This window comes from Herpailurus yagouaroundi, unplaced genomic scaffold (assembly GCF_014898765.1).
Source record: "Herpailurus yagouaroundi ecotype Mexico unplaced genomic scaffold, PumYag 205, whole genome shotgun sequence".
Taxonomy (NCBI): domain Eukaryota; kingdom Metazoa; phylum Chordata; class Mammalia; order Carnivora; family Felidae; genus Herpailurus; species Herpailurus yagouaroundi.
Genome location: NW_024412436.1, coordinates 14,790,367 through 14,811,408, shown reverse-complemented (window position 1 = coordinate 14,811,408; position 21,042 = coordinate 14,790,367). Strand labels below are relative to the sequence as shown.

At 45.4% G+C, this 21,042-nt stretch overlaps 1 protein-coding gene across 4 annotated transcripts in view; it reads right to left on the bottom strand.

Moving 5' to 3' along the window:
* NVL (nuclear VCP like) overlaps positions 1 to 6,142 on the bottom strand; it is a 91,573-nt gene extending 85,431 nt beyond the window's left edge. The window contains exons 1-2 of one of the 4 annotated variants that reach the window (XM_040451958.1): positions 5,830 to 6,142; positions 1,541 to 1,614 (exon numbers count right to left, since the gene is read on the bottom strand). In XM_040451958.1, the coding sequence (XP_040307892.1) occupies positions 1,541 to 1,614; positions 5,830 to 5,886 (131 nt within the window). In that variant the 5' untranslated portion in view covers positions 5,887 to 6,142. Of the gene's footprint in view, positions 1 to 1,540; positions 1,615 to 5,829 lie in introns of those variants that run through there. The other 3 variants (XM_040451957.1, XM_040451956.1, XM_040451959.1) reach the window with 3 other exon arrangements.
* Positions 6,143 to 21,042: the final 14,900 nt, after the last annotated feature.

Sequence of the window (21,042 nt, the reverse complement as noted above, 5' to 3'; positions counted from 1 at the left end):
CCCTGGTAGCTTGTACTGGAGGAGACAGGGAGGATGAAATGAAGGAAGGTGGCTGGACTTCTGGGATTCTACAGGAGAGGGGCCATCCAGCTGTAGACATGTGTTATCCTTCAAGAAAAGGGATGAACGCCTCAGAAGGAAGCTCAGAGGTTGGCAGGGTTTCCACCACCACCATCGGCCCAGGGGGCACAGGCCCGGGGAGCGGCATGGGCCCGGGGAGCGGCACGGTCTCCTCGGTTCCAAAGGGCAGGGCAGGGCAGCCATCCTAGTGGGCCCACAGGACAGAGCACTGAAGCAAATTAATCCAATACGACTGGTATTGTAATCAGGATAAGAGGAGTTACATGACTTTTATCTTATTCTATCCTATTCTATTCTATTTTGAGAGAGTAAGTGCAAGCTGGAGAGGGGGAGAGAGAGAAGAGGAGAAAGAATCCCGAGCAGGCCCCAAAGTACCAGCACAGAGACTGACACGGGGCTCAATCCCATGAACCATGAGATCATGATCTGAGCCAAAATCAAGAGTTGGACACTTAACTGACTGAGGCACCCAGGCACCCCAGAATAAGAGGGGCACCTGACTCTGGATCTCAGGGTTGTGAGTCTGAGCCCCACTTTGGGTATGGAGATTACTTAAAAATAAATTTTTTTTTTTTTAATTTTTATTTTTTTAAGTTTATTTATTTTTGACAGAGACAAACTGTGAGCATGAGCTGGGGAGGGACAGAGAGAGAGGGAGACACAGAATCCAAAGCAGGCTCCAGGCTTTCAGCTGGCAGTGCAGAGCCCGAACGCGGGGCTCAAACTCACAAAGTGTGAGATCATGACCTGGGCCGAAGTCGGACGTTTAACCGACTGAGCCACCCAGGCGCCCCTAAAAACAAAATCTTAAAAAAATAATAACACAAGAAGAGATTAGAATACAGACAGACACACAAAGGAAAGACCATGTTAGGACACAGGGAGAAGATAGCCATCTGCAATGCAAGGGAGACAGTGACCATTAACTTCTAGCATTCACAACTGTGAGGACTTAAACTTCTGTTGTTTAAGCTCCCCAGCCTCTGATACTTTTTTATGGCAATCCTAGCAAACTAATACACTGAGAAGAAAAAACAGGAGACTTTGAAATATACAAAGTGGTAATAATTAACGGAGGGACCTATCAGGAGGGGTGGGATTAGAGACACAAGAGAAAAACGGAATCTTTAGTAGGAAGCCTAGAGATGTTTCAAAGTAGCCAGGAAGCTCAGGCAGACCATGCCTACTGGTTTTAATCCTTTAATGAGATACGAGAAGAGGCCATACTGCTGACCAGTCTGGAAGGTACTGAAAGAGAAGCAGCAGCCATTGCCCTTAGTAACAAGGACAGCACGTTGCACATAACAGGTACCTGATAAATCTTTGTATAACTGAATTCTGAACCTATGGACTGGTGAACTAATGCCAGCAGCGATAATATCAACTGAAAATTTGGGTGAGATGGAAACTCAAAATGGTAGGAAAGAAAGGCAAGAATCTGGAGACTACATCTCTTTACCTGTACATTCTTTGTAAATCAGATGCTAAAACTCCAGTGTCCACATATTTGCCACATCTGTTACTGGTGAGGTACTGAAACAGAAAATACAACAAATATTCAACACTCAATCTTTCAAACCCAGATTTTAATCAGAGATTGAGCTACTCAAACATGTTATGCTATAATGTAAATTCATTATTAAGCATATCAAAAACATAAATAAAAATTACTAAATAATTGTCAAGTCTGGAACCAGAGAATTTAATTAACATTATTAATCGCTACGATGACACAATAGCAACAATTAGAATAGCTGTAAGGTAGTGAGTGCTTACTGTATCCTAAATTCCCAAATACGCCAGAACAAAGCACTAAACTCACAAGGGCATCAAAGGCTATTTTGAATTTAAGGGAACATATAACATTTGCCACCCGTCCAACACTGCAGGGACTTCCAGCCTGAGAAAATTCATGGTTTCAATATTAAATCACCTTTTGATGGTGTCATATTTTTACAAAACTGGGTTTTTAGCCATTGCTGTAAGTAAATCCCATGCAAAAATGAATGTGGAACAGGAAATGATAACGGCAGGGTCAATCTGATCCAACAGGCATACAAATCCCATTCGTGTGATCAGTTAAGAATGAAATACCACTATGTTAATTTTCCTTCCATTTTTACATGTTATTTTTTCAAAAAGCTACTCAGTTATTTGGACTATATAGTCACTAAGTGGCTTGAATGTAACTACCTAATAAACAGACCGAGCAGGTATTACTACTTTGGGCCTGGAGGCACCACGAAAAACTCCCAAGAAACTTGGTGCGCTTGGTGCGCTGTGCACCGGCTGCATCACATAGTCTTTCAGCAGCACTCACAATCCTATGAGGTGGATGTTAGTCTTCCCAATTTATAGATGGGAAAGTTTAAGAGACTTTAAAAGGCTAATTACTTGGGAGCGCGTAAATTACAGGACCAGATTTCAAACCAGAATGTCTGTCAGCTTCCACGTGTCCAGGCTTGCTGGTTATCCCGTCAAGGGATGCCTGCCTTCATACCGCAGCTTCTTCCCAAGAACCCCTAATGGTCTTGGCACAAATCCCTCCAGTGACAAGAGGCTAGACCCACAAAGCAGGACCGTTCCTGCGAACCCTCCCCTTCTCTGGACTCCTATCGCGTGTAGTCACTTGCTACAATTAATGTTGGATTACACATATTTGTGTACATCTCATCTCCACAAGCAAACAGTTCCTTGACGGCAAGAGAAATAACAGCTAAATTTGGGGGTGGTTATGCAGCAACATGTGACTAACACCCTTGTTAACAGGAGACAAACGCACTACGTGTGGGGAGTGGACTACAGTCTACCGCTAAGTGAACAGAGCAAGCAGAACCAACGCGGATGAGCCCGTCCGTGTGAATAAAATCTAGGCATATGTATAAACTCTCCATGCTGACCTCTACAGACATGAAGATGAAAGCAAGTCATTTTCTTTTACACCCTCTGTCCCTTCTATTTTAAACCGCAAGAACCTAGTGTTTTTATAACGAACCCAAGGAATAACAATAGGCGAAAACTGAGAATGTGAAGTGGTGAAGACTGAGAAGGGCCACTGGATCCAGCCATCAGGAGTCACTGCTGAGACACCTCCTGAATAAAGTGATGCAGCAGGTGGTGGAACATCCAAAGCCAGCTGAGAGCTCCCAGAGCGAAGGTCAGTGTGGTCAGGACAGTGGAAGCAGGCAGGACAGCAAGGGACACAAGGGCAAGGAGGAGACGGGGGCCAGAACGTGGCAGGCTCTGTAGGAGGGGTTTTCTTCAGCCACTCTGGGAGTCCACCGGAGCTCTGTGAGTGCGGCCCTGCAAGCTCTCTTTTTTTAAAAAAAAAAAAAAAATTTTTTTTTTCAACGTTATTTATTTATTTTTGGGACAGAGAGAGAGCATGAACGGGGGAGGGGCAGAGAGAGAGGGAGACACAGAATCCGAAACAGGCTCCAGGCTCTGAGCCATCAGCCCAGAGCCTGACGCGGGGCTCAAACTCATGGACCGCGAGATCGTGACCTGGCTGAAGTCGGACGCTCAACCGACTGCGCCACCCAGGCGTCCCTGCAAGCTCTCTTTAAAGGGACCTCCCTGGCGGCCCTAACGAAGGACAGACCTTATATAAAACCAGAATCACAGAGCTCACCTAGGGGGCTACGGTCATATTCTAATGAAGAGATGACAGTTTTGGGGCACCTGGGTGGCTCAGTTGGCCAAGCCTCTGACTCCTGATCTCAGCTCAGGTCGTGATCTCACGGAACTGTGAGCTCGAGCCCCACGTCAGGCTCTGTGTGGACGGTGGAACCTGCACGGGATTCTCTCTCTCTCCCTCTCTCTGCCCCTCTTCTGCTCTCTCCCTTACAGATGAAATAAAACGCTAAAAAAAGAAGAGAGACAGAAAGAGAGATGGTGGTTTGGGCACAGATGGTTGGAGGTGGAGATGGAAAGGAGTGGCTGGGTTTGGAGTATACAAATAAATTGCTAATTAATTGGTTATAGAAGCTAAACAGGGACATCTGAGTGGCTCAGTCTGTTGACTGTCCAACTCTTGATTTCGGCTCAGGTCATGATCCCAGGGTCATGGGACGGAGTCCCAGGTCAGGCTGGGGCTGAGCACGGAGTCTGCTTAATATTCTCTCTCTCTCCTTCTTTGCATCCTGCCCCCTGCTCACGCACTCTTTTCTCTCCTTCTAAAATTAAAAAAAAAAAAAAAAAAAAAAAAAGAACGTGAAACAAAGGAGTAATAATGGTTGTTAAGATTTTTGGCCCAACAATATGTCATTTACTGATACAGAGAACATTAAGAAAGGACAGGTTTGGAGAGAACACAAAAAAATTCAGTGTGGATATGTTGGTGGAGGCACCGGTCAGACACTCAGGAGGAAATGTTTAGTGGGCAGCTGGGTGTTCAAGATAAAATCCACACTGGAGACATAACTCTAGGAATATATGGATAGTATTTTCTAAAAAAAAAAAAAAAAAAATTTAATGGTTATTTATCTTTGACAGAGAGCGAGAGAGTGCACATGCGCGGGAGGGGCAGCAAGAGAGGGAGACACAGATCCCAAGCTGAGCTGTCAGCACAGAGCCCCACGCGGGGCTCGAACTCAGGAACCGTGAGATCATGACCTGAGCCGAAGTCGAGGCTCAACCGACTGAGCCCCCCAGGCACCTCTATAGGTAGTATTTAAAGTGAATGTCTTGGGGCGCCTGGGGGGGCTCAGTCGGTTGAGCCTCGACTTCGGCTCAGGTCATGATCTCACGGTTCCTGAGTTCGAGCCCCGCGTGGGGCTCTGTGCTCACAGCTCAGAACCTGGAGCTGCTTCGGATTCTGTGTCTCCCTCTCTGCCCCTCCCATGCTCGTGCTGTCTCTCAATAATAAATAAAATAATAAAGTGAATATGTCTTCATTTAATCTATAACTGTGTTTGTATTGGGCTTCGTGTTTATAGTATTTTTAGTGAATAGATAGTGTTTTTGGGTTTTAGATTGGATGAAATCCCCCAGGAAGTAGGTAAGAGGACAGAGAAACAGCACAGGGACTCAAGCCACTTCCAACATTTAGAATTTGGTGGAAGAAACTGATCCGCAAAGGAGGAGGCAGCGCTGGCAAATTAGAGAAAAACAAAGTATACATAGTCCCCCCCGGCCCCCCTCACCCCAAGTGCAAAGTGAAGGAACGGGCCCTCTCCTCCTAAGAGTATCTGCAGACTGTGCGTCTGCAAGGCATTCAGCACACAGACTGTCTACCCAGGGCTACAAAAATGACAAACCCTAGGCAGGGCACCTGGGGGGCTCAGGCCGCTAAGCGACTGACTTTGGCTGGGGTCACGATCTCACGGTTCGTGGGATCCAGCCTCGCATTAGGCTCTGCGCTGACAGTGCAGAGCCTGGTGGGATTCTCTCTCCCTCTCTCGCTCTCTCTCAAAATAGGTGAATTCAAACTTAAAACAAGAAAACCAGATGCAAAGGACCTATTACAACGTCAAACCCACTCCAAACACCCGCCCCTGTCCTGGCTCCTCAGGGTCCGCACCCGCCCGGTCCCCGGCTCCTCGGGGTCTACACCCGCCCGGTCCCCGGCTCCTCGGGGTCTACACCCGCCCGGTCCCCGGCTCCTCAGGGTCCGCCCCGCCCCCGTCCCCCGGCAGCCCCGCCGCGGAGGGAGGGCTGCCCGCACCCCGTCCAGGACCCGGGCCGCGGCGGACGGCTGGCCTAGGCTGGCCCGGGAGCCGCCGAGAAGGGGCCGCGCACGATACCCACCTGCACGACTCGCTGCTTCAGCCTGTTGTCCACGAACCTCGCGGGCCGGGGCTTCATCGCGCGTCCGGGAGGCCGCAGCCAGGACGCTGGGCTCCACGGGCACCGGGATCCTCACCGGGCTGCCCTCGGCGATCGCCGGGCAGGCCGCTCCGCCTTCTCCCGCCCGCCCGCCGCCCGGGCCGTGCCCCCGGCGCTGTACCTTCGCTGTCCCACTGCGAGTGAGGAGAACGCCACCGAGGACGAGGAGACCTGCCCACACCCGGGACTTTCCGGGCGGCCTATCCTGCAGGCTTGTCCTGCGGGCCCTGGATGCAGAGGACCCCTTTTGAACACGCTCAACTTTATTGTTCCCCGCTGCGGGGACACGGGCGCGTGGCGGCTGCTGGGGCTTCCGGCGAGCGTCTTGCGTCTTCCCGCTCGCGCGTCGGGGTCGGACCGCAGCTTGCGCGAGGCCGCCTTGGTCCTGGCGGGGGGGGGGGGGCGTCCGCCGCCTTCGGAAACCTGGCTGTCTTGCCCGATTTTCCGCCTCTGGTTTGTCTAGCACGTCCAGTGCCGGACTACAGCTTGACCTAGAAGCTGCCCAGAATTTTGGTAAATGTCCGTATTTGCCCGTAAAGTTTTATGCAGTTAAAGAGACACAAACGGACAGCGTTCACACACACGCGCTCGCAGTTATCGGCTTTCGTTTCCGTTTGCTCGCTTGGTTAATCGCGTGTTGAGGCTGGGGTCGGGGGGGGGGGGGGGAGATGGAATCAGAAGGCTGTGAGACGTGAACACATGACTCTTCTTACTCAAGGTACCGCAGGGTAATTTTTCCCTCGGAAGTGCAGATCACGTGGCTGCCCTTTTCAGTGGTCCTTATCCATATAGATGCTCACGCTGGTATTCAAAACTTTGGTTGACTTGGCTCCGCCTTCCTTCCTCACTTCACTGTGTGTGCACCCTGCTTGCAGCTAAGCAGCATTGCCTGCGTTTACGCGTCAGTACTGAGCACCGGCTGTGTCCCAGGCACTGGGTTCAGCTATGAAGAAACAAGAGATTCCTGCTGCTCCGAGGCTTCCGGTTGTCCTGGAAGGTAACGCTAATAGACATGTTGATCACACGCAGCTCTTGGCTCTCACCGACATCTCCGCTGGTCTATCATGCCCTTCCTGGCCAGTCTATGACTTGTAGATTCCTAACTAACCATCTCCCTTTCAGCCTTTCCAGATACTTCCCTTCGTTACAATCTCCACCCAGGGAACCCTCCTCCCACTGAACAAAAATTTAGAGTGCCTCCCAGTTCCGGTCCCTGCCCTGCCCTTGAGTCTTGTGGGGAAAAGCAAAAGAATTACGATTATACCTTTTTACAATATCTTTTTTTATGATTAGGTTACTTATGTACTTGATTATATTAAGCTTCAGGGAAGATTTCATACAGTAAATAACACAAATACAGTCAACGCCCAGTAACTTTTTAAACATAATTTAATTCTGTGCATGTGAAATGTATCACACAGAAAAAAGCAGGCTAAAGGGCCCAGCAGCATCACACTGCATACAAAGCAGCATGGTTTGTAGTCTGTAATTTGTCATAGAATACTATTCTACATTTAGGGCTGACTTCATGGGTGCATGACCTGTGCATGCACAGGTGCCCCTATATGTGTTTGTTGTGTTTTTTTTTAATGTTTTGCTTAGGGGTGCCTGGGTGGCCCAGTCGGTTAAGTGACCGACTTCGGCTCAGGTTATGATCTCAAAGCTCATGGGTTCGAGCCCTGCATCCGGCTCTGTGCTGATAAGTCAGAGCCTGGAGCCTGCTTCGGGGTCTGTGTCTCCTTCTCTCTCCGCCCTTCCCTGCTCGTGCTCTCTCTCTCTCTCTCAAAAATAAATAAACATTAAAAAAAAATATTTTGCTTAGGGGCACCTGGGTGGCTCTGTCGGTTAAGCGTCTGACTCTTCATTTTGGCTCATGTCATGATCTCATGGTTCGTGGGTCAAGCCCTGTATTGGGCTGCACGCTCACAGTGTGGAGCCTGCTTGGGATTCTCTCTCTCCCCCTCTCTCTGCCCCTTCCCCACTCGCTCACTCTCTCTCTCTCTCTCAAATAAACTGTGTGGAAACCAATTTGCCAATAAAGTTCATGTTAAAAAAAATAATAAAAATAAATAAACTTTAAAAATGTATTTTGCTTAATGTAATAGTATTTACAGTATTTCATTGTTAAAAGCATTAAACATTTAAAATATATGATATGAAATGCACCATCTTTGATAATTATTTTTTTGACCATCTTTTTGTCAACCCTAATTTAATTAAGAAATTTAATACCCTAAACACTAGAATTGTAGGCTCTTTAAAAATTTTTGTATGGCTGTCAAAGGAAGGTATTACTTTTAAGCAATATAGTATTTCTCATTGTTCCTAATCAAAGGATTTCTTTCTTCTTTTCTTGGAAATACAATTGACACACAGTGTTTCCACCTTGGAATTCTTAAAACTTTTTGAACAAGTAGCCTGTTATTTTAATATTGCACTGGGAAAGGGGCACCTGGGTGGCTCAGTCGGCTAAGAATCCGACGGCTCAGGTCATGATCTAACAGTTTGTGAGTTTGAACCCCGCATCGGGCTCTGTGCTGACAGCTCAGTGCCTGGGGCCTGCTTCGGATTCTGTGTCTCCCTTTCTCTGTGCCCTTCCCCCACTCATGCTCTGTCTCTCTCACATATAAATAAACATTTAAAAATTAAAAAAAAAAATTGCACCGGGAAAATTTGCAAATTATGTGACCCCTACAGACCTGAAGTACTTTTCTGCAATGCCTACTTCTTAAGGGCAAGCATTATGTTTTTCACCATTTTACCACATCAGGCGCAGCAGGCAGTGATTGAAAATAAGTTAATACTAGGTATTGATAATGGTACGCTTGAACATTTTCCAGTGGATTTCCTGCTGGTAATTATTTCTCTGAAGACAACTTCCATCAATTCTAGTGTTCAGATTAAATAGTATCATACATCTAAACCAAAAAGATGACTGACTAGTAACCAGAGTGCATACGATCTCAAGAACTTCCTGCAGTAATTGGAATGTCCTCCAACCCCACCTAGTGGTACTGGCACATTTCACCTTCTGTGCTTCACGCCTTGGCCCTCCCAAACTTCGTATCTCACTGGCAGCCTAATTGTGCTTTATAATTTGGGTGATCTATATCCTGACTTAGGATAGTCCCGATTTTTACCTCTTGATCCAGCATGGTTATTAATAGTGTAGCAATTGGTGGAAATACATGAAAATCTCCCAAATGAGAACAGGCAGACTATTCAGAACTTGGCAATAGCAGGGGAGGCCACCACCATCACTTGCATTCTGGCAGAGACTCAAAGGGACGCGGAGGGGTGGGGAAGGTTTGTGGCTGAAACAGGGACGGCTTCCGGGGTGCCCTGGTTGGAGACTGTTGGCCTGGGGAAGCTGTAGGAGGGCATATAGAAGCAGGGCATCCTATGTGATTAGGGGCGTGGACTCGGCTTTTTCTGGTTGGTCCTAAAGTTGGGAGTGGGGACGAAAACCAGGGAAACTGTCAGTTATTAATGGAGTCCTGGCCATGTGGGGCCAGTTGTTAATAGTTGTTTATTGTTTGGCCTCCTGGATTATTTGTTAGATTAATGGTCTGGCATTCTATCAGCCAGACTACTGGCTTCCTGGGTTGGATGGTGCAGGTTGTAAGGCAGAGTTCTGTTTGCTTGATTGATTGATTGATTGATTGATATTTATTTAGAGATGATTTATATTTATTTAGAGAGTGCAAGTGAGAGAAGGGCAGACAGAGAAGAAGAAAGAGAGTCCCAAGAAGGCTCCACACTGTCAGCACAGAGCTTGATGTGGGGCTCAAACTCACAAACCGTGAGATCATGACCAAGAGGTGGATGCTTAACTGACTGAGCCGCCCAAGCGCCCCCAGAGTTTTGCTTTTATATATAGCCTGGCTATCGTTCATTTGTATATTGGGTTTCTCACCTGATATCTCAGAAAGTTCCAGCTTGTACAGTACATTACGTGGTCACCCCATGTATGATAGGAACAAGGAGAAAAGGCGAGAGTATGCATGGCATTGGAGTCTCACCCAGGTTCCCAAGGGATGTTGCCTGCTTGCTGGAAGCTAGAGACTGAGTCTGTATCCTTGCTTTCTCAGGTTAAGGAAAAAACTTTGGGGGTCCCTGGGGGGCTCAGTCTGCTGAGCGTCACGTCTTCAGCTCAGGTCATGATCTCATGGTTCATGAGTTGGAGCCCTGCATCAGGCTCTGAGCTGACAGCACGGAGCCTGCTTGGGATTCTCAATCTCTCCCTCTCCCTCTGTTCTCTCCTGCTCGTGCGCTTTGTTTCTCAAAATAAATAGACTTAAAAAAATAAAAACAAAAGGAAAAAACCTTGATTTCTTTTATCTGATAAAGGCTAGTAATTCTTTTAACTTATAAAATTTTCCCTCCTTTGAGATGATTGCCTCACTCTAATTTTAAAAGTTTTTTAAAATTAATTTTTTTAACATTTATTTTTGAGAGACAGAGCATGAGAGGGAGACACAGAATCCGAAGCAGGCTCCAGGCTCCAGGCTCTGAGCTGTCAACACAGAGCCCGACGTGGGGCTTGAACCCATGAACTGAGAGATTATGCCTGGAGCTAAAGTTGGGCACTCAACCGACTGAGCCACCCACGCACCCTTCATGTCTCTAATTTTAAGTAAAATGAAAATAATACTTTGAACTGACATTTTGTGTATTGAATCCACAAACGTTTGTCATCTACTCTCTGCTGGGTCTGTGCTATAGTGAGGCTACAGTGACTGTCAAACAGATTATGGTCCTGAAGCTTAATGTTCCAGGGAGAGGGGCAGGCCCCAGACTGGCAAACAGTAAATGTATAGTTAGAACGATAAGAAATAGGGGCGCCTGGGTGGCTCAGCCAGTTAAGCGTCTAATTCTTGATTTCGGCTCAGGTCATGATCTCACGGTTCGTGGGCTCGAGCCCCACGTCAGGCTCTGTGCTGACAGCGTGGAGCCTGCTTGGGATTCTCTCTCTGTCTCTCTCTCTGCCCTTTCCCTCTGCCCTTTGCGTGCTCACGCAAAAGCTCGCTCTCTCTCTCTCTCTCTCAAGAAATAAACATTAAAAAAAACAAATAATGAGAACTAGCAAGGCTTTCACAGCCCCTGGAATGGTCCCTTTGGAAGAAGGTGTTGGATGGATGATTGTCGGGAAAGTGAATGAACGGGCTGAAGTAATTAATAGTGTACTCAGGTGCCCACAGTAAGAGGGAACCTGCTTCTGTCCAAGCGGCCAGGGGAAAACTGTGAGAACGTTACAGTTAAGGACCTCTGGGAGGGCAGAGACTGGTTGTGTTGGAAGTTTCTGGTCGAGAGAGTGAGCGTAGGTCCTAACGCCTCTGTTCCAGGAACGGAGAGAAAAAGTAGACTGACTTATTGCTTAAAGCACCGTTACTTGAAGTTTCTGTCAGTCAGAATCAACATGAATTTGAGCCAAGGTAGGTTATTCGGAGGAGTTTCCGAAGTTGAGTCCAAGATGAATATGGAGGGACAAATGGCCAGGAAGAGCCCATTTCCTGAAGGAGAACTCAGCACCTGCTCTCTCTCTTTTTTTTTAATTTTTTAAAAAATGTTTATTCATTTTTGAGAGAGAGACAGAACATGAGCGGGGGAGGGGCAGAGAGAGAGAGGGAGACACAGAATCTGAAGCAGGCTCCGGGCTCCGAGCTGTCAGCACCAAGCCCCACGCGGGGCTCAAACCCACAAACCGTGAGATCATGACCTGAGCCGAAGTCGGGCACTCAACCGACTGAGCCCCCCAGGCGCCCCTGCCTGCTCTTTTTTAAAAAACTCTATTGAGGCGTCACGTATGATGAATGCATCTGTTTTAAGTGCATAATTCCGTTATTTTCAAAACGGAGGTAGGGGCGCCCGGGTGGCGCAGTCGGTTAAGCGTCCGACTTCAGCCAGGTCACGATCTCGCGGTCCGTGAGTTCGAGCCCCGCGTCGGGCTCTGGGCTGATGGCTCAGAGCCTGGAGCCTGTTTCCGATTCTGTGTCTCCCTCTCTCTCTGCCCCTCCCCCGTTCATGCTCTGTCTCTCTCTGTCCCAAAAATAAATTAACGTTGGAAAAAAAAAAAATTAAAAAAAAAACGGAGGTAAAATTTATATAACCTAAAATTCTCCGTTGTAACTATCTTACACTGTGAGATTCAGTGGCTTTAGGGCGTTTGCAGTGTTGTGCAACATGACCACTACGTAGCTCAAGAACGGTTTCCTCGGCCCAAAAAGAAGCCCCGGGCCGTGTCCCTCCCAATGCCTCCCTTTCCCCTCCCTGGAAAGCACGGAGCTTCTCTCTGTCTCTATGGATTTGCCTGCCCTGGACGTTACATTTCAATGGAGCCACACGATACGTGACCTTTTGTGTCTGCCTTCTTCCACCTAGCACAGTGTTTCCAAGGCTTATCGGGGTTGTAGCGAATGTTGGTCCTTTGCTCTTTATGGTTGAATAATATCCCACCGAGTGGACAGATCACATTTGATTTATCAGTTCATCAGTTGATTGACATTGGGATTAGTTCCTCTCTTTAGCTCTTAAGAATAATATGCTGGAACGTTTCTGTACAGGTTTTTCTGTGAATACCTCGTTTTAGTGCTTTCGGGTACATACCTAATGGGGTTGGTGGGTCATTGGTGATTGAATGTGTACCTTTTTGAACAGTGACCCAACCGTTCTCCACGGTAGCTGCATTGTTTTACATTCCCACCAGCACTGCATGAGGTTCTGGTTTCTCTGAATCCTCCCCAAAACTTGTTTTCTGTCTTTTTTGTTTTTTAGTGAGAGCCATTTATGAAACGATATTTCATTGTGATTAAAAAAATTATTTTTTAATGTTTATTTATTTTTGAGAGAGACAGAGCACGAGCAGGGGAGGGGCAGAGAGAGAGGGAGACACAGAATCCGAAGCAGGCTCCAGGCTCCGAGCTGTCAGCACAGAGCCCGACGCGGGGCTTGAACTCACGAACCGTGAGATCGTGACCGGAGCCAAAGTCAGATGCCTAACCAACTGAGCCACCCAGACGCCCCATACCACATTGTAAATCCATTAATCCACTAGTGGACATTTGGATTGTTTCCTCTTCTGCTATCGTGAACAACACTGCAGTGAACATGGGTGTGCAAATATTTCTTTAAGATCTTGCTTTCAGTTCTTTTGAATATATACCCAGAAGTGGGATTGCTGGAGCGCATGGTAATTCTACTTTTAAGTTTTTGAGGAACCTCCATCCTGTTTTTCATAGAGGCTGCACCAATTTAAATTCCTGTCAACAGCACACAAGGATTCCAATTTCTTCACATCGTCACCAACAGTTGTTATTTTCTGGGTTTTGGTGGGGTGTTTTTTTTTTTTTGTTTTTGTTTCTGTTTTTTTGATAGTGGCCAATCTTAGGGGTATGAGGTGATATCTCATTATGGTTTTGATTTCCTGAGTCTGATAATTAATGATGTTGAGCACACTTTTCATCTGTTTGTTAGCTGTTTGTATATATTCGGAAAAATATGTTTGAATCCCTGCCAATTTTGTAATGGGGTTATTTTTGTTATTGTTGAGTTGTAGGAATTCTTTATTCTTGTTAACTCCTTATCAGATACATGATTTCAAATATTCTCCCACTCTGTAGATTGCCTTTTTGCTCTCAGCAGTTTCCATGGATGCACAGTTTCTGTGGGTTTTTTTTTTTTTTTTTAATTTATGATGAACAGACGTTTTTTAAGTTTGATGTAGTTCTATCCATTTTTGCTTTTGTTGTCTGTGCTTTTGGTGTTATATACAAGAAGTCATTGTCAAATCCAATGTCATGAAGCTTCCCAGTATGTTTTCTTCTGGGAGTTTTACATTTTACTTTTTTTTTTTTTTAACTTAATTTATTTTTACTTAAAAAAAATTTTTTTTTAATGTTTATTTATTTTTGAGAGAGAGACAGACAGAGTGTGAGTAGGGTGGGGCAGAGAGAGAGGGAGCCACAGAATCTGAAGCAGGCTCCAGGCTCTGAGCTGTCAGCACAGAGCCCAATGCGGTGCTCAGACCCATGAACCATGAGATCGTGACCTGAGTTGAAGTCAGATGCTCAACCAATTGAACCACCCAGGCGCCCCTGTTTTACTTTTTAAAAAAATGTTTATTTTGAGAGAGCGCGTACATGAATGGGGGAGGAGCAGAGCCAGAGAGAGAGAGAGAGAGAGAAAGTGCAGGCGGGGAAGGTATGGGGGAGGAGAAAAGAGAGAGAATCCCATGCAGGCACCTTGCTGTCAGCATAGGGCCCAAGGAGGGGCTCCTTCCCAGGAACCATGAGATCATGACCTGAGCTGAAATCGAGAGTCAGATGCTTAACCGACTGAACCACTAGGTGCCCCTACATTTTCCTGTAATTTTAAGGACAATTTTCTGCATATAGAATTCTCGTTTTAGAACTTTGATTTGGTTTCTTTTTTCAGCACTTCGATTATGTTATCTCAGTGTCTTCTGTTCTCCAGGATTTCTGATAAGAAATCAGCTTTAATCTTACCAAGATATGTGAGTAATCTCTTCTCTCTGGCCGCTTTCAGAATTCCATCTTTGACTTTAGATAGTTTGATTATAATGTGTCTTGGTGTGGACCTCTTTGAGTTTATCATACTCAGAATTCATTGAACTCCTTGGATGTGTAGGTTCATGTACATATTGGTCATTATGTTTTCAAATGTTCTTCCTATTCCTTTCTCTCTGTCCTTTTCTGGCACTCTCATTGCACACATACTGGTACTTTGACAGTGTCCTGCAGATTTCATGTGGTCTGACGATTGTTCTGTATTTTTCCTTTCTTCCTCTTAGGCTATGTAATTTCAGTTAGTGTATCTTCAAGTTTGCTGATTATTTTTCTGCCCGATCACACCTTCTGGTGAATTTTTCATTCTAACTCCTTACTTAAATTCTGTTGGGTTCCTTCTGTTGAAATCAGTGTGTGTCCTTCAACTTTGATTTTTTTTTTTTTTTCAGAATTGTCGTAGCTATTATAAGTTCTTTGTTTTACCATATAATTTTTATAATAAGCTTGACATTTCCTTTGAAGAAATCCTGCTGTGATCTTGATTGGTTTTATGTTGAATCTGTAGATCCATTTTGGAAGAATTGACATTTTAACAACTTCGACTCTTCTAAGCCATGAACATGGTATATCTATTTTAGGTCTTCTTTGATATATTTCATCAGTGTTTAATAGTTATCACGTACAGATACTGGAGATATTTGATCAGATTTATCCCTAAATATTTCATGCCTTTTGGTGATACTGTAAGTATTACTATTTTAAAATTTTGATTTCTGTTAGTGGGTAATAGAAAAATGCAGTTGATTTTTGTGTATTGATTTTGTGTCCTCCAACCTGGTTAGAAAGACAACCTATATGGACTGAATTGATTTCCTCTTTTCTAGTCCATATGTATTTTTTTCTTCTTTTGTGCTAAGCAGACAGCAGAGATGTACAACTGAACACAGCAAGATTAAGCGAGTGTCCTCACATGAAACCCCAGCTCCATTTCCCCATTTTTCCGTCTCAGAAATCTGGCAAGTTTGGCTTGTACTCTTCCAAGCAAGAGTTTGGATTCTTTTCTGGACTAACTGAAGGGCTCTAGGAAACAGACACACATTTGAGGAGGCGAGAGTCAACCACTGACCAAGTAGCTGACCACTGATCAACACACAGTGAAACCTACTAGTCAACCAGCCCTGCCCATCCACACTGAGCTCCCAACCACCTTTTTTGCATTTTTATTTTTTATCTTATTTTTAATTTTTTTTAATGTTTATTTATTTTTGAGAGAGAGAGCACAAGTTGGGGAGGGACAGAGAGAGAGGAAGACACAGAATCTGAAACAGGCTCCGGGCTCCAAGCTGTCAACACAGAGCCCAACGTGGGGCTCAAACTCACAAACCGTGAGATCATGACCTGAGCCTAAGTCAGAGGCTTAACCTACTGAGCCGCCCAGGTGCCCCTTGTTTGCATTGTTAAATTTAACATATGAACAGACAGACCATCAAGGATTAAAGTTAATCTCCAACATTGAAACACAGACCAAAACAAATTAGTGGAAACAGAAATTAGAGGTAAGAGAGGTAATGCTCAGAGCAGAATATGTCCGATACACCAAAATTTATATCCTCATGGAAATAAGAAGATACTGTATCACTGAAACAAGAAGAGGATAGTATAAAAAAAAGACAAGACAAAAAGGATCTCTTATAAATTAAAGAGAAAACAGTAAATAAGCTTCATCAGAAGGTTTGTCAGGTAGAGTTGAGGAATTCCCAGAGAAAGTAAAACAAACAAAATACACAGGGATGGAAATAGGAGAGGAACTATCCTGTGTCTAGGAAGTCCCAGTGTATTAATAAAAGTTGTTTTATGAAGCAACAAGGTACAAAACAGAAGTTTTACAAAACCTTAGCAACACTGCAAATGTATGAGAACTGGAAGGCATGTGTTTCACATCCACAAGTCCACTGAGTGCCTAACACAGTGAAGAAGACGTGTCGTCATGGCACTTCAGAACGTCAGGGAAAAGGGAAGGTCCTAAGTCTTCCCGGAAGAACGGACAGAATACATCCGTAGGACCAGGAACTTTAGAACGCACAAAAATTTCAACTTAGGCACTAATACAAGCGGGAAGACAAGGGAGCAATGCTGCAAAAATTATTCCGGAAAATTTCCAACCTGTATTTCTACACTAATTCAAACTATCGATCAAGATGGGACTAGAACAAAGCTAACCCCAGACATGCTAGGTGTCAAAGATTTATATCCATGTATCTTTTATCTGGAATCCTCACCCAGCAAGTGAGGAATCCATTCAGTTTGAGAAGAGTATGTATTCTGTTGGGTGGAGTCATCCATTGATTCATCCATAGGTGTGAATTACATCCTGTTGATTGATGGTGATGCTGCACTTGATCTCAGCCAAAAGGCCGAGAAGCGATGATTGATGGTGTTGTTGAGTTCAGCTGTGTCCTTACTGATTTTCCATCTGCTGTGTGTGTCCATTTCTGTCACAGAGTTGTTGAGGTCGCCAAGTCTAATGGCAGATTCATTTATTTCTCCTTGCAGTTCTGCCAATTACTACCTCACATATTTTGACGCTCTGTTAGGCGCATACACATTAAGGATCGTTGTGTCTTCTCGGAGGCTTGGCCTTTTATCATTATGCGGTGCTCCTCCTATCCCTGATAATCTCTCTCACTTTGAAGTGTGCTTGGTCTGAAATTAATATAACTTCTCCTACTTTCTATTTTTAATGTTTATTATTTTGAGAGAGAGTGTGCCAGCAGGGGAAGGGCAGAGAGTGAAGAAGAGACCGAGAATCCCGAGCAGACGCTGCACTGTCAGCATGGAGCCCTGTGCTGAGCTCAAACTCAAAAACGGTGAGATCATGACCTGAGCTGAAATTGAGAGTCACATGCCTAGCCGACTGAGCCCCCCAGGTGCCCCATCCCACCTTCTTTTGATTAGTGTTAGCATGGGATATCTTTCTGCATCCCTTTACTTTTTTTTCCCTCCAGCTTTATTGAGATCTAATTGCGTATAACATTGCCTAAGTTGAAGGTGTACAGCATAATTATTCGCTGCATGTAAGTAAGATTAATGAATACTTCCTTTGCCTCATGTAATTACCATTCTCTGGCGAGAATATTAAAGTTTTACTCTCATAGCAACCATCCCTTTACATTTAATTTATACGTGTCTTTAAAGTTTCTTCTAGACAGCATGTAGTTGGGTCTTGTTTTTTGATTCACTATGATAATCTCTGTCACATAATTTGTACGTTTAGACCATTAACATTTAGAGTGATTGTTGGTACAGTTGTATTCACATCTACCATTATTTGTTACTGTTTTCTATTCATTGCCTTGGCGTTTCTGTCTTCTATTCCTTTTCTGCCGTTTGGGATTTTAACAGAGCATTTTATATGATTCCTTTTTCTCTTCTTTCTTAGCATATCAATATCACTTTTTTTTGTGTGTGTGTGGTTGCCCTAGAGTTTGCAATACATATTTATGATGACTCCATGTCTGCGTTTAAATAATATGATCCCGCTCTGGCATTCACAAATGGCCACTTTTGCCTTCCCCTGTTGGAAGATTTTTCTTCAGTCTTCACTAGGAAAACCTGAGAGAACTCCAGGATGTAAGATTCACACTAGTGTGGCTGCTCGAGTTTTCTATTCAGCCTCGTCCCACTGAGCCTCCGACTTTGTGTCACTGTTGAGGGTTTCCTGCCCCAGTGGAGATTTCTGCCCCGACAAGTCATTATTGCGACAGCCTGTCTCTCTCTCGTGTATTTGAAGCAGTGACCTCACTCCTCTGATAGATGTAAGAAATGTTGATTTTTCAGTTTATTTGGCTTTTTATTTGTTAGGACCTAGGGGTAATTTGCTAGCTCCTTACAAGCCAGACTGGAAACTTTAACAGTTCAGTTTATCCTTTTAACTTTTTATAAGGTTACTTATTTATTTTGTAAGACACAGAGCATGAGTGCTCAAGCAGGAGAGGGACAGAGAGAGAGAGAGAGAGAGAGAGAGAGAGAGAGAGAGAGAGAATCCCAAGCAGGCTGATGGTGTGGAGCCCGACACAGGGCTCGAACTAACTGGGTTATCGTGACCTGAGCCGAAATCAAGGGTCAGACGCTTAATCGATTAAGCCACCCAGGGGCCCCTCAATTTGTACTTTTAAAAGCATAACCCATGTTTTATTTAAAAAAGTTTTTTTAAGTTTATTTCGAGTGAGAGAGAGAGCAGGAGCAGGGGAGGGACAGAGAGAGAGGTTGAGAGAGAAAATCCCAAGCAGGCTTGGCACTATCCGTGCAGAACCCGATGTGAGGCTTGGACCCATGAACCCTGAAATCATGACCTGAGATCGACTGAGCCACCCAGGTGCCCCAAGCTATATTTTAAACCCAAAGTCTTGATCTGTTTCTCTCTCTCTCTCTCTCTTTCTCTCTCTATGTCGCACACATACACACTGTTTTTGAATCCTGATCAACATTGTTCTCTCAAATTTTGTCATTGCAACCATGTTTTGAATTTTCAAGTAGAATGAGGCACAGACTGTCTTCATTAGAACTTGCAACTCTCACTCTTGATTCTGGTCCCAGATTTTTTTTTTTTTTTTTTTTACTCAGAATTAAACAGCACATAAAGAATATGGGATAGCCTGTTGTTTTCTGCTCCAACTTAAGAGGAACGTGAGATTAGGTTTATGTTTTTAATAAAATCTGGAATAATTTTAATGAAATTTCTCCTTAGAGTCCGTATAGGTCATTCATTTAGCAAACATTTATTAAACACCAGCTATTTACAGGATGGAAGCTACGGGGGTGTACAAAAACTAATAACATCTGTTACTTTCAGTGTAATCTAGGGCATGGCTGGCTGGGCACGTGGAGCAGTTGATGTGATGAACGCTCTGACAGTGGTGTGTGCAAGGTGTGGGGGAGTATAGTCCTAGCTGGTCTATCATCTGTTCCCTGTCTGGCATTAACCTATGAACCATTGGTGATCTTGTGGATTTATGCCCTGTCCAGGAAATCCTGTTGGTTTGCGGTCACATGGGTTCCCTTATTCATCCTCTCCTACGTGGTTTCCTTGCAGACAAACCTGACCCCTTCCATACCTATAGTGCACCACACAGAAGGATGTTTTTATTATTTTTTTAAATTTTTTATTAAAAAAATTTTTTTTTGATGTTTATTTTTGAGAGAGACAGAGACAGAATGCGAGTGGGTTGGGGCAGAGAGAGAGGGAGGCACAGAATCTGAAGCAGGCTGCAGGCTCCGAGCTGTCAGCACAGAGCCCGACGCAGGATTTGAACCCACAGACCGTCAGATCATGACCTGAGCTGAAGTCGGATGCTCAACCAACTGAGCCACCCAGGCACCCGTGGAAGGATGTTTTTAGAATGTAAATCAGACCAAGGTACTTTTATACTTAAAACTGTCCTGTGGTTTATCATCATATGAGAATAAAGGTGAAACTTGTGTGTGTGTGTGGCGGGGGGGGGTCCACAAGGCCTGTGTGACCTTTCCATGCCACCTCTGATGGCAGGTCAAAATTCTACCCCCTTGTTCATTGTAGTACGGCCACATGGTCCTTTTTTCCTGTTCCTTAAAGACGTCAAGTTTCTATGAGCAATGGGGCCTTTGCAATCCTGATTCCCATCTTCTGAAACACGCTTTTGTTCAGAGTTCAAATTAGATGTTAGCTGGTCAGCCTGGCTTTGTTCAGTCTGCAACGTTTCACCTCTCTGTCTTCTTCCAGTTACTTACAACTGCCTGTCAGTAATAGATTTTTGTTGTTGCCCTCGGTCTCCCCCATTGTAGTGGAAGCTACCGGAACGTAAGGACCTTCCCCGTCATTCTTCGTGTATCCGTAGGGCCCAGAAACTGGCACATATTAGCTGGCACCAGAAAATACTGGTGGGGGGATACCTGGCTGGGAGTTGCTTGGGCTTGTGACTCTTGATCCCAAGATCGTGAGTTTAAGCCCCAGGTTGCGTGTGCAGCCTACTTAAAAATGAAAATGAAATAAAAATAAAGTATTGGTTGAACAGATGTGTGAGTTTGATGGACTTTGCCTTTGAAATAAATCGCCTCTTCCCTGTGACTCCCGGCCTGCCTGGCTGGTTTTTGTGCCTGGGGTCAGAGCAGGTCTCGGCCGGCAGTGGGGGCGGGTGCGTGAATACTTGCTTAAGTGAACAAGACGACACACTGCGTCTTCAAAAATCCTAACGTCTGCGGCGGAGCGAGTGGGCCCTGCAACAGCTGAGGCAGGGAACGGTGAGGCCCGCCGACAACGCGGCATCAGGAGGGCGAGTCTCCAGCGGGGTTGTCGCTGTCGGACTTGCGCTTTGCCAGGAGAACCCCTTCCCGTGGCCAAGTCGGGTGCCCGGGGGACGCAAGCGTTCTGGGAATGCTCGCTGGTTACTTCTGATCACCGTTTCCGGACCGGTCAGGATGAAGGTGGAACCCCGCCCTCGCCTCGCGTCCACGTCGGGGCTCGCGAACTACACTTCCCAGCCTGCGTCGGGACGGCGGCGGCGGACTACAAGTCCCGGCATGCCGCGGCGCCGGGACTACGCGCCCCAGCGGCCCCGGCGAGGGCCTATCAGGG